Genomic DNA, 13,653 nt, shown 5'->3' with positions numbered 1-13,653 from the left:
TAGGAACGCCATCAACTGCAAAAGCAACTCATAGAATATGAAATACAACTTAATGGAGCAAACCTTCACAGTCAGTCAGGCAGACAAAGGTGAGGTCTTGATTCTTTCTAGGATTATTGGTGCTCATAAACTATCCCTAACTGTAGTTGATAATTAACTTTGGATGATATAATGTTATAATTTTTTTTAAAAAAATCCCAGCATGCCATATATACTGCTGCTATCTGCATTCTCTATAGAGAAGGAGCCCTGCACAATTCTTCCATAGTAATTTGCAGTGGTGACTGGTATGGTGGGGTCATCACTGCAGCGTACCTGTATAGGGCTGGTGGGGAGGAGGGTGGCCACAAAGTTGAGGTTATGTTGCAAAGAAAATCCAGTGCTCTTGCTATGCAACGCTGACCTTATTACCATCCCCCAGTGTCATCCAGGTAAGCTGTAGTGATGTTGATTGTGTGTGGGGGGGTGTGTCTTTGTGGCTCCACCCCACCTGCTATTACTGGTAATATGCATGCATGGATTCTCAGTTGTAAAAAAATGTTCCTTTAGTCTTCATTGTGTGGAAGACCTTTCTTCAAGGCATTAAGATGCCTCAGGCATTTCACTTGTCTACAGGACCCGACTAAAGGTCATCTTCGAATTTGGAGAATGTTCATTATTGAACAGAAGAGCATCACTAACATCAGCATTTCCTTTGAGAAATTTATGTACATTCTTTCTTCCCTAAAAATCCAGATTTTCTTGGATACCTTGTGGGCTATTTTCTGAGAACCATTTACACTTTCTTTGCCCAACAACTTTTATGGTGACGATAACAATTAGGAGCTCAAGTCCTGGAAAACATAAAGGAGAAGGGCAATTAAGAAAACTACTGTATGCAGAGGTGTGTCTTCCAGTCAGGAAAATTATTTGACAGGAAATATTTATAATGGGGAGATAAGAAGAGCTGGATCAGACACACCAAAGTCCCTAGGGATCCAGTCTGGCGTTCTGTGCAGGAGCCCCTCCAGGTGGGCACAGAGGCATTTGTTGTATGAGGAGCACTTGGTCTGCCATGGGGAGAAAATCTGTGAGGAAATTTGAACCGAGCACAGTCTTACATAACTCTGTCAAACAGGCCTGGACAATGTATTGATGCATCGCCAGGACCAGTATGAGGGGCAGGCCACGATGGCGACTTCACCCAGCAGTATGTCGCAAGTGAAACCAATTCCTCTGCTGAGTCCTTCTGCCACCAGTGCTGCTTTCAACATTGGGCCACTGGTAGCAGAGGGACTCAGGAGCAGTGGCAGGTTCACCCGTGATATCCTGCTGGGTGAAGCCTTCCCACCCCCCAGCCAAGCTATACAAAGAAGCCCTGAGGTCCCTCACACTTGCCCATGAGCAGGAGGGACTTCGGGGCTCACTCAGCTGGGGGGCAGAAGCCTTCCCACCCCCCAGTTGAGAAGCACAAACAAGCTGTGTGGCCCCAGCACCTCATGGGGTGCCTCATGAAAGTGTCTCAGCTCCTGCTGAGTTGGGACCAATGCAGCTTGTTGTTTCAACTTTGTGGTGTATCACAAAGATTGCAATGTTTGACTGGTGATACATTGCAATGTTGAAAAGCTGACATCGCCCAGCCCAACTGTCAAGACGCTCCAGAATGTACTCAAAGGGCAGGCAAGACAAGATTTGAAAAGCTGCGGTTCTGGCCCAAAGCATACATGATGGTGACCGCTGCGTATGCCCCATTCCTTGATAGACTAGTCTAATTTTAACATTATAAGGGTTATGCAAGTGGGGTGGGTGGGAAGTCCAACTCTCCCTAGCCACACCTGCCCATCATCCATCTCCCTATCTCTGGGCCAGGCTCCAGCACCAGAAATGAGTTGTGCTGAGAGAAAAATGACTGACTGAAAGGACTTTGGCAAAGTGGGGAGGGTTCAGTTTCCCTCATTTGTATGGTCACTTTTCTGTTAAAATTGGACACACACACCTCTGAACAGGAAAGACACGTCAACAAAATGTGACTGACACAAAATGATGTAAAAAGCAATGGGGAGAGTATTGTTCCTGTTATACTCAGGTTATATGGGCTTCCCATAATGAGCATCTGGTTGGCCACTGTGAAAAGAGAATGCTAGACAGGTCCTTTGACCTGTTCAGCTGCATACAGGCTCTTCTTATGTTCTTACACTGCCACTCCCCACCACTACCACTTGCTCCTCTCCAGCCTCCTTTTTTCTCCCTTGCTGCCTTCAGCATGCCAGGGCTTCTCTGGGCTGTCTCCAGTTGCATCAGGCAGCAGAAAAGAGGTGGGTAGGAGTGGGGGGGGGCATTTTCTGTTTTGCATCAAGCAGCAAACGTCCTGGGCTGGCCCTGTTGTACATACATAACGTAGAACTTTCACTTGGAGTGAAGTGAGTTTGTTTTGTCCCCAGATGAAATGCCGACAGATAGGATTATTGATATGTCCCACTTAAAACCTTCCAGGGATTGTGGCCAAGTGTAAAATGGACCAGGCATACATTTAACAAATTATTTTCTAAAATTAAATTCTAAAATCTACAATCTTTCAAATTAAATTGCTTCTCAGTCTTCTACCTCCTCTGATTCATACTCCAAAATAGATTACTTTGCAACTGATGAAAAGCTTCCTTTCTTAAGGTAAAGATCATCTAAGGCAGGTGGTAGTCGGCTTTATGTGTCATTGGTTTTGTGATTGACAGATCTTCTTTTCTTAAAGTATTTGATACAGTGTTGGGGAGGCAGCTAGTCTCCTACAGATTTATATCTTACTAATTTAAATTTACTAATTTAGTATTCACATCTTTTGTTAGGTCACATCAGTTGGAGGAGGTTACAGCTAGTCTGCGAGAACGAATCAAACATCTGGATGACATGGTTCTTTGCCAACAGAAGAAAGTCAAGCACATGGTTGAGGAAGTAAGTTGTGGCATTTTAATTTATTTTTTACTCTGAATAACCTAATTTTCTAATGTGAAGATTTTCTTAAGGCAGAGATTGGAAACATATTATCAAATAGATGTAATGATCATAAATATTTTTTTCAAGAACAAACATGTTAAAATGTTTTTAAAATGTTAATTTAAATTTTCATTTTGACCCATCACAGTTATACCAGAAATCAGACAGTACGGTCTGTGAACTTCTTCTTCTTCTTCTTCTTCTTCTTCTTCTTCTTCTTCTTCTTCTTCTTCTTCTTCTTCTTCTTCTTCTTCTTCTTCTTCTTCTTCTTCTTCTTCTTCTTCTTCTTCTTCTTCTTCTTCTTCTTCTTCTTCTTCTTCTCCTCCTCCTCCTCCTCCTCCTCCTCCTCCTCCTCCTCCTCCTCCTCCTCCTCCTCCTCCTATCATCATCACCATTAAAAATATTGACATTTTCTTAATGTTCTTGGCCAATGTGGCAGTTGGAACATGAAATGCAAACATAATTTCAAACTAATGAAGGTAATGTCAGTAGATTTGATTGTTTATAGCCAATGGCCATCACAATACATGTTTGAGCACAAATCACACAGCTACAAAGGTACATTTAAGGCTCACACAGCTTTATGGAGGATTGTAAAGCAGCTGAAAGATATCTGTTTGTTACATTCTCCTATTTGTAAGCCCGTTATCTGCCACATTCAAAAATACTAGTATAAGCAAATCAGCTTTCCCACCTCCCTTTGCTTCCTGCTGTAGAGGCTTCTTTGTGCTTGTCTTTGAAAGGGTTGGCATACTCCCTGCCATTGAAAATGTGCCTCATATTGTCCATCATGGATTTTTCTGTGTCCAATTTCTCTGAATTGACATATAAATTTATATGTATCATAAAAATATATCACAGCGGTTTACAAGCTCATGGCCAATGGTATCAAAAGCTGCTAAGAGATCAAGTAGAAGTAAATAGTATATAGCTGCCTCAGAGAAGCCTGAGCAACCTTGTTCTCTTCCTGCCACAGTCCCAACAAAAAGACTTTCTGAAGCTGCTATTTTTATTTCAGCAGAACCCTCCCCAACCTCCATGGTCATGCTATTTAAATAACAAAAGCCACACTGATAAAGCACTGATAACATTCATGCTGTTAATGTCATGCCTAGTTTTGCCCTGAGCCTTGCCATATCTGCAAAATGAGAATGTTAATGCCCTACCTCTCAGGATGGTTTGAGGAAATGAAGTCAGTTATACCACACTTTGCATATAAAAAAATGGCCTCAGATGCTGATGTGAGTTCTTTACTGTATGTACCAGCAACTCTACAACCTCTCCCTCCCTCTCCCTCTCTCCTTCTCTCTCATTATTTGGTAGCACAGGAGGGGGTTTGCCTTTAAAATGAAAGAATCACCAACTGCATGGAATGTGGATACACAACCATCATGACCAGTTGCCACTCATAGCCTGAAAACACTCCATTAATAACGTTTAACTTTGTGGCCATTGGAGAAGTGAATTTGCTGTGTGCAGAAGTGCTTCCTTTTGTCTGCCCTGAATCTTCCAACCATCAGCTTTATTGGATGGCCCTGAGTTAGAACTCAGATATTATTAGAGTACTATGAGCTCATGAGCTCAGTACAGTATTATGAGAGAGGGTACTTTTTTTCTTTGTTCACATTCTTCACACCGTGCATAATCTTATACACATCTATCATGCCCCACTTTATTCCCATTTTTTTCTAAACTAAAAATGCCCCAGTATTGTAACCCTTGACATTTGTGGTTGCCCTTTTCTTCACCTTTGTGCTCATACAGTAGTTTCGTTTCCTAGCATTTTTGCTTACCTCTTAACGGTATTAGGTGATTTATAATTTGCATCAGCTTTGTCTTTATGTTGAGCAGTTGTGTATAATTAATGCTTCTACAGTACTGTAAATATGTAAGTAGAATTAAACAAATAACAAGCCTGAAAAACTAGTTTATAGGAACTAATTTATATGTAAAATCTCTTAGGATTTCTGGCAGGTGTTGCTGTCAGTTACATTCTAAAATGAAGAAAGCCAAGTAGCATAGAGGAGGAAGGAGGTGAATTAAGCTGCATGCACTATGCCAGGGGTCAGCAAACTTTTTCAGCAGGGGGCCGGTCCACTGTCCCTCAGACCTTGTGGGGTGCCGGACTATATTTTGAAAATAAAAATAAACGAATTCCTATGCCCCACAAATAACCCAGAGATGCATTTTAAATAAAAGGACACATTCTACTCATGTAAAAACACGCTGATTCCTGGACCGTCCTTGGGCCGGATTTAGAAGGTGATTGGGCCAGATCCAGCCCCTATGCCTACCTATGCACTATGCCAAGACTAGAAAAAATAATTGTATTTTTAAATGTGTGATATTTAACAGGGATAGAAGTGTTTTACCGTAGCTCACTGTAGGAAATGTTGTTGTAACCTGCCATTTGTATTCACAAATAAGGAATTAATGGGTGGATGAAGAAACAGATGGTGATGAAACAGATCTGACAGACCTTAAATAGAGAAATTTGGAGTATGAATTTGGTCTATGTTCCTTGAAGAAATGTCATTTATGGCCCAATTTTCAAGAAGTTCCATTTCAGGGAATGATCAGCCTCTATAGTGAAGGTGCTGTTTATCATAGTTACTTTCCTACACCATTCCAGTAAGGTTTGGATATGAGAAATTACATGCAGAGATCAAATAATGTTGTTACTTGCAGTGTCAGTACTAACTCTTGGTCTCTCCCTGCCAACCTCTTGGAAGGCTGGAAAGTAATGACATAATACATCTCATCTGTGTGACCTCCCTAGTTCAGACATTACTGAAACGGTATAGGAAAGAACTACAAATAAGTAGCAACTGCTCTGTTAAGAACAAGCTCTAAGAGTGAGAAATGCTGTTTCCCCTCTACTGTGGCCAAATATGTTATTTTCATGGTATAATTTGTGGTACGTGTTTTGCCTTGCCTGCACATACAGCATCTGGAAATTAATGGAGCCACTGGCAAAGCTACACAAATATGATTCTCTTGTTCATACACTTTATACTAACTCTACAGAAATTCATGTAGTAACAGCTGTCTAAAATGTGAGCATCCTGATTAGTAGTTAGTTGGAAGCCCAGCTGCATTCATATTCTCCTTGGAAGGATCAGGAAGATGAGGGCGGTTTAGAATAGGATAGCAAAGTGATAGGCTCTTCCACGATTTGGTGTTGGTGACCCTGCCAGACAACTCATTTACTTAGTTCAGCTCAAAAATATACTTCTAATTAAAAAGACAGCATTGTTCTCTTGATATTTCTTGGGAAATGTGTTAAGTTAGATTTACCCAAGCCTATGCAAAATAAATGGGAGTAAAACAAACCATTAAGTAAAAAGCTAATTTTACCAAGCAACAAAAGTACATTTTTAGTTTGAAAAATCGTGTGCTACAAAATAGCATAGAAAGGAGAAGAGCAAAAAAGGCACTGCTTTGCTGATTACATAAAACCACATTTAGCACCCTCATTAGTAAGCCATCTATTCTCCCTCATCATAGGAAGAGGGTAATTGTCACAGCAATGCTGACTGTAGATGGGAATTTACAGAATGAGCCTAAAAGGAGTGGGTTTTTTTAAAAAAAGGAAAATATATCCCTTGGTTAAGGAGCTGTTTGCAGAATACAGATTTAGAGTGACATTCCCCTAACCAACTGAATTGAACTGTCTCTAGGTCATGGCACATGAGCTGTTCTCCACATTTAGTCTCAGATTCATTGGAAGATGATAAATGGTGACTACCTGAAACAAAACGATGGAGAGAAATAACATGGATGCACCACAACCAAGGAATATTCTCTGATCCATTCTGTAAAGCTACCCTATATACCCAGACCAAACTGAATCTTGATTCCTGTACTGTAGTTACTTCGAAAACTCCAGTGTGGTATGATGGCATTGTTTGTTTAGCAGGCACTTGAAAACCCAGCTGTAAAAGAAGCAATTCTTAAATGCCCTGTTCATACATACTCAAGCTTTTGCAAGCTGTGCGGTGTTGCATATTTTTCAATCCCACAAAAGTTACTTGAACACTGAATTAAACTACTAAAAAAGAAGACAATGAAGCATAGAGGTCATGGGCTCAACTTTTTGGTGGATCTGAGAAATTTGTGCCATAAACTACAACAGTTACATTACTGGGACATAGTGGTACATTGTGGCAGGGATGTCAATTCTGAGCACCTATAATGCAGGAACAAAAGCAAATTTCAGAATTATACCAGCTGCTAATTCCAGTCCAAGGCTTTTGCAATATTTTCCCAAAACCAATTACTTAGGTACTTATAGTAGAGCATGAACCTGTTGTATAATTCACTGGAATTATAGTATCTGTAAAAACAAACTCAGCAAAATGACAATTTTACGGAAAGTTTATGTAGAGTAAATACTTTTAGTAATGGACTGGAATTTTCAAAGGGCATAAGAGGGAGTTAAACTCTAATCGTAAATCTCAGTGGGAAAGTTTGGGCAATGAGAATTTGTGAATCTCTTGGGGAAACTCCATTCTCGTTTGGTTAGGTTAGAATCTAGACAGCTTTTGAGTAGGCACAAACAGAAACATTCAGACTCTAAGGCTCCACTTTTTAAAAGCCTACTTTTGAGTCAGTCTTATTTTACTGGATTTAATAAACAATGGAATGTATTTAGGTTGAAATCTGATCTTTCTTGCATATAATTTGTCCATTCTGTAACTGCACCTTCTGTCTCTTGCATGCAATCATGTTTCTTGTGTCTTTTATATCTAACATCATATTTACACACACAAAAAATGAACAATGTAGAGGAGGGTCTTGGCTTAGCGATACAGAGCTGCAGAGGTTCCCAGGTTCAATTCCTGACATCTTCAGTTAAAATGATATCTGTATGAAATACTGGGAAGGGTTTGTTTCTGCCTAAGACCCTGGAGAGCCTCTATGAGTCATATGTATAAGGCAGCTTCATCTATGCTCCTCTTCTATGAAAGCCAATATTGTTTGTCTCTGTTACACTGCATAGTGTATGATGACAATGATATCCTATATAATAATATGCAAGTGTCTCTGCGTCTAGTCCGTGTGTCCGTGGGATTGCGCTACTGCGCATGTGCCCCACGGACAGCCGTTGGGTCTTAGAGCGCAGAGACACTTTGGAGAGGGGAGCTTGGTGCCCGCTCGGCCCAGCAGGGAGATGAGCCAGGCTGAGGCGGTGAGGCGGGCACGAGGACCGCCCATTCCCCTTTGCCGGGCGCTGCTGCTTCTTTGTAGGCCCTGACGGGAGAGGCGGGCCCGGCCTCCCCAGGGCGCGGCTCATCCGCGCGAGGAGTGACGCCGGCGGGAGAGAGAATGAGGCGGGCAGGCTGCTGCGGCGCTCGAGCCGGGCTGAGGTAGGAGGTCCGGGAAGGGAATTCGTAGGGCCGCTTGCTGGCCTCGGTTGAGGAGGAAAGAAAGCGAGGCCTTCTCCTAACTCCCACCCCATCGGGTCAGTTCTATCCGTTGGGGACTTGGAGCGCATGTCCCCGAGGTTGGTAGAGCAACAGGTCTGCTCTAGCACCTGTTATTTTAACGGGCTTCATGATACTAGTTGCTTTATAATTCCTGGAATAACCAGGAGGAGGAAATGTCTATAGGAAACGCCTACAGACAACATCCCGAAGAACAGGGACTTCTGGCCTTAAAGGGAGAGGAGGATTAGAGATTGTCCAAGAGAGGTATTGAAATAAGACAAGATGATGGGAATGAATGATAAGGAAGTATTGTCATGAAAACTGATGTGTTTCGAGGGGAGGACATAGAAGTGAAATCATTTTCATTTTTTTATTAGCTTTTGTTTCTTCTTACAAATTACGGACATAATTTCACACACCACTCTGCTCACTTCTAATGGCAGCAGCCCCATTTTTCTGTTAATCTTGAACATTGGCCCTGTTTCATACAGTACAGTACTGTGAAATGTGCTTGATGGTACCATATGCTCAATTGAATCACTGAAGGCACATAGTCGATGCTGGTGATGAGTGACTTGAGATCTCTGGAGCCCAGTTTTGCCAAGTGCCCAACAGCACTCTCTCCTGCCATTGCTGGTGTTTATTCTTGTAGATAGAACTTAAATGCAGCACCATCTTTTCGTGTGTTAGGAATATGGGTTGGTTGTTTCACTTTAATAGATCTTGCAAAGTGTCAAGCTCCTTTAAATGTTTTAAGTATTAATCTGGTTTTTAAAATGCTTTATCAAAACAATGCAAAGACGAGCCAATAACCTTATCAGCCAGTGCACTTTTATTTTATGCAGTGTTAACTGCATAAAAATACTATTATGTAGCATCATCATTTTGTGTTAGAAGAGTACATGTTTTATTTAAATAAATGTTTTATACTTTTAAACTGCTTCCATTTTCTTTCTTTTTAAAACCCAGGCTATGTGTCATTTTTGGGAAGGCAAAGTGTGTTTCTGTGAGGCTGAGAAACTATCCTTCTTAGCTGACTTTGGTGCTATGTTGCCATCTCTTTGAACACATCCCCTGGTCGAGTGACAGGTTCTGGTGCACAATGCTTTAGACAATTACTATTCCACTAGTTGTTATCATACTGTAAAAGGGATTCCCAGTGACAGAAGGTGAGGTCCTTCCAACATAGTACAAGAGGGCATCTGCTCACCCAATGGGCCCCCTCCTTTCTCTCCTCCCCCTGCCCCCCCACACAGAGCAAATTTTGGGGGCATCTGGAGGCTGTAGAGTGGAGAATAGAAACTGGATGTCCACTGTTGCACAAGTGGTGGACTGTTAGCAAAGTCACTTAAATAATGTTAGCAAAGTCAAGAAAGAAAATAATTCCTGATAAATTTGAAGAAATAAACAGAAAGGTTTTGACTTCTTAGGTCATGCCTAATACATAACAGGGAGAATGTCAACCAAACATACATAATTATGTCCCTCAGAACTCCCTCAGAACTACACAGCCAATCAAGGAGGACATGTGTTACTTCAGCAAACATCATGCCACTCTGCCTGGTTGCTAAGTAACACCTCCCCATCACCCTCTTGGCTAGCTGACTTTAACACTAACAGAATATAACCCTTTTGTTGCACACTGCATGATTTTTGCTCTTGCAATCCAACATCATTGAATGTTTCCCAATATGTTTATTTGCAATTCTTCCAGGATTCTATGAATTGTATTAATGTTCTTCAATCTGTAGCCATGCGATTTTACACTGGTTCCATTGGGTATGATCCTCCCAAATATTTAAGGGTCCCTCCAGGTTTCGTTTTGGGCATTGTATTCTGCAACATGTCAATGATCCCATTACAGAGCATCAGTGGTGCATCATTCTGCTTTATTATTTGTTCTGTGATGTTTCCCCAATGTTGTTACATTATTGCTGTCTGGAAGGGCACTTTTGACAACAAACGCAGGTCAAAAATTAAATCTGAATTTTGTGGTATAAAAAGTTGCAGAATTTTGGCAGGAAGCTATGAGACATTCACCAAACTGAAACAAAGCAGCCTGTCCACTCTGAAACTTTGTGTGCACAAAGAGTATATTGAAAGTGGGATCACATATAACTGTCCCAATGCCATCATGAGCACAAATAATTATGACTTCACAATAAAAATTGTATCTTGCAGTGGGGCTAGGTAAATCTTTGACTCTCCAAATAAAATCAGGGGGACTTCTAAAAGTGCTCAACTGTTGCTGGATCACACTCATCGTATTTCAGTGGCTGCTTGTATGTTGCTTTAAGCTCTGCTGTTTGAGAAGAAATGGGTAAATAGCACACATTAAATATACAATACTTCAGCAGTTGATCTTCTGTAAGTGCATTTCAGTGGTAGTTCCCTTTAGGTTTCTAGAGACAACAATGCTGATAGAAAATTTTGCTTGAAAAATACTCTCATTTTATCATTGTCCTTCTTGTTACGTTTCTTCTTTGCTCATTTGGGTCAAATGTTTTGTTATATATACATCTGTAAACAGTGGACTTATTAAACATATATTTAAAAAGTATTAACTTGAATAAAAGATCAGTTACACAATCATAGCATTCTAAACACATTTTATGCATGTGGGTGTAAATGTAGTGATAGTTTTAGATGGGAATTTGATTTATTTTGATCAAGAAACCAAAATTTCCCAAGAGCTAATTAAAATAAACAATCCCTTTGCTGCAGTTTATGTCATTTATTTTAAAAATATTTAATGAGCAAAGGTGAGTGCCATTCAGAAATATTTTTAATTAGGTGTACATTTTATAGAAAATTCCTGTTTATATTGCTGTGATTTTATTTTACCATTCTCTTACAGTGATGCAGTAAAAGCTATTTATTATTATTTTCTTTGGCTCACAGTCCCTGTTGTTGAATTTATTTGCCCAAACAGGGAAGTTTATAGGTGCACTTGTCTTTGTTATGGTACATAAAGCACATAGTTTGCTAATGTGCCATTATTATTATTATTATTATTATTATTATTATTATTATTATTATATCCTGCCTTTTTCCCAGTCTGGGATGCTAGGTGGTTTACACAGATAAACTGGAAAAAGCTAAAAATATAGAAAATACTATCACTTAAAGGATAAAAAATTAGGATAATCATTGCAGGATAAAAAAGGTGTGCAGTGTGATTATATATTTCATTTGTGCTCATAGGGGGGCGGCTAACCAGTCCTCCTATTCTTAATTCTGCATCCTCTGTTGGCAATTTAAGACATTTGTTGTAAAAATCCCAGAACACAAGAGTCCTGTTGGATCAGACCCAGCACCAATCTACTCCCAACATCCTGTCCTCACAGTGCCCAACCAGATGCCTCTAGGAAGCAAACAAGCAGGATGTGGGTACAGCAGCCATCATGACTAGTAACCACTGACATTGCTTCTATCCTCCATGAATTTATCTAATCCTGTTTTAAGGCCATCCAAGTTTGTGGTCATCATTACATCTTGTGAGAATGAATTCCATTGTTTAAACACACTTCAACAGCTGAACCCTGGATTTGCTTCTTGGCTTTGGACTGGCCAATGTTTCTGAAATATAAATAAAATATAAAGAAATATAAAGAAAATACTAAATAGGCCTCTCAGATATAAAGGAAGTATTCCACCCCACCCCTACCCCCCAGTACCAAATACCAGTAGTTGCCTGCAGTGTTCTCCTGAGGCTAGATAGGTGGTGACCAGGGACTGGGTCTTTTTAGTGTTGGCACCCTTCTTTGGAACACCCCCTTGGTCCACAATCCAAGCACGCCTGGAGGATGCGGACCATTTGGATCCCTTCCAATCGGGATTCAGGCCTCATCAGGTCCAATGCCTGAACCAAGGTCTCCCTACATCTGAATCTTAATAAAGTACGTTTCTGAGCACAATTCAAAGTGTTGGTGTTGACCTTTAAACCCCTAAACGGCCTCGGTTCTATATACCTGAAGGAGCGTCTCCACCCCCATTGTTCAGTCCGGACACTGAGATCTAGCACCGAGGGCCTTCTGGCGGTTCCCTCACTGCAAGAAGCAAAGCTACAGGGAACCAGGCAGAGGGCCTTCTCGGTAGTGGCGCCCGCCCTGTGGAACGCCCTTCCATCGGTGACTGTGATGTTGTGGGAGCAAATAAGGAAATGTACTTAGCTGCCCTGAATTGCCTTTAATCTAAATGAAATAAGATAATTAATGTCTAGTCATCCATGGTATGGTTTTCCGGACCCATCCTGGTATGCTGTATCCCAGCCCTAACAGGTATTGACAAGAGGCTCTATCTTGATTGGTTGCCTCATTCGATGTGCAGATGCATTTCCTGCCTCTCCTGTCTTCATACACTGATGCAATTATCCAGGGACTTAAACATACACACACCCTTTCTCTTTTGTCTAATTCCCATGAATGTTATTTTCCTGGACATTTTCAGGACTTCCCGTTTCCTAGCTATTTCTCACATATGTTAGTAGGGAGTGCCAGACAGAGCGTTGAGGTGAAAACCACCGAGACGTGGGCTCAGTTGAAATGCACGGGAGCAGAGCAGTGCCATTGTGCAACTCCTGCCCATTTTGCTTGTAGATTGTGCCTCATGTGTGGGGTTTTATTCAATTCAATGTCCTGACTTTCCTTAGAAATTCACAGTGTAATCTTAACACAATAAAAAAATTCCTTCCAGTAGCACCTTAGAGACCAACTAAGTTTGTTCTTGGTATAAGCTTTCGTGTGCATGCACACTGCTTCAGATACACTGAAACAGAAGTCACCAGACCTTTATATATAGTGAGAGGGTGGGGAGGGGTATTACTCAGAAGGGTGGTGGGAATGGGTGACTTCTGTTTCAGTGTATCTGAAGAAGTGTGCATGCACACGAAAGCTCATACCAATGACAAACTTAGTTGGTCTCTAAGGTGCTACTGGAAGGAATTTTTTTTATTTTGTTTCGACTACGGCAAACCAACACGGCTACCTACCTGTAACTAGTGTAATCTTGTTAGTGAGTGGTAAGGGTGTCATTTGGTTTCTCTGCTGATGCAGGCACTAAAATAACGTGGGGTGTCCCTGCTGCCCACCCTCATGCCCCCTCTCCCCTGTCCATTGCCTTAGTAGCCTTTAGTTCCTTTTCTGCTCCTAGGTCTCCCCTTCTCTGCATCCAACAACTTTTTGCCTGGCAGAGAAGTGAAAGAAAACATCTGCAGTAGCAGAGCAGCACAAATGAAAGGGAAGACTTACGAGCCATG

At 41.2% G+C, this 13,653-nt stretch overlaps 1 protein-coding gene across 2 annotated transcripts in view; it reads left to right on the top strand.

Annotated features, from left to right (window-relative positions):
* The window catches only part of MYZAP (myocardial zonula adherens protein), a 64,721-nt gene that overhangs the window by 28,903 nt on the left and 22,165 nt on the right, over positions 1 to 13,653 (top strand). For both annotated transcript variants that reach the window (XM_060282785.1, XM_060282783.1), the window contains exons 9-10: positions 4 to 89; positions 2,820 to 2,925. In XM_060282785.1, coding sequence (XP_060138768.1) covers positions 4 to 89; positions 2,820 to 2,925 — 192 coding nt within the window. The remainder of the gene's footprint in view (positions 1 to 3; positions 90 to 2,819; positions 2,926 to 13,653) is intronic.

Source organism: Zootoca vivipara, chromosome 14 (genome assembly GCF_963506605.1).
Source record: "Zootoca vivipara chromosome 14, rZooViv1.1, whole genome shotgun sequence".
NCBI classification, from domain to species: domain Eukaryota; kingdom Metazoa; phylum Chordata; class Lepidosauria; order Squamata; family Lacertidae; genus Zootoca; species Zootoca vivipara.
Note: the sequence above shows the minus strand (reverse complement) of the source record. Positions and strands in the feature narration are given on the sequence as shown.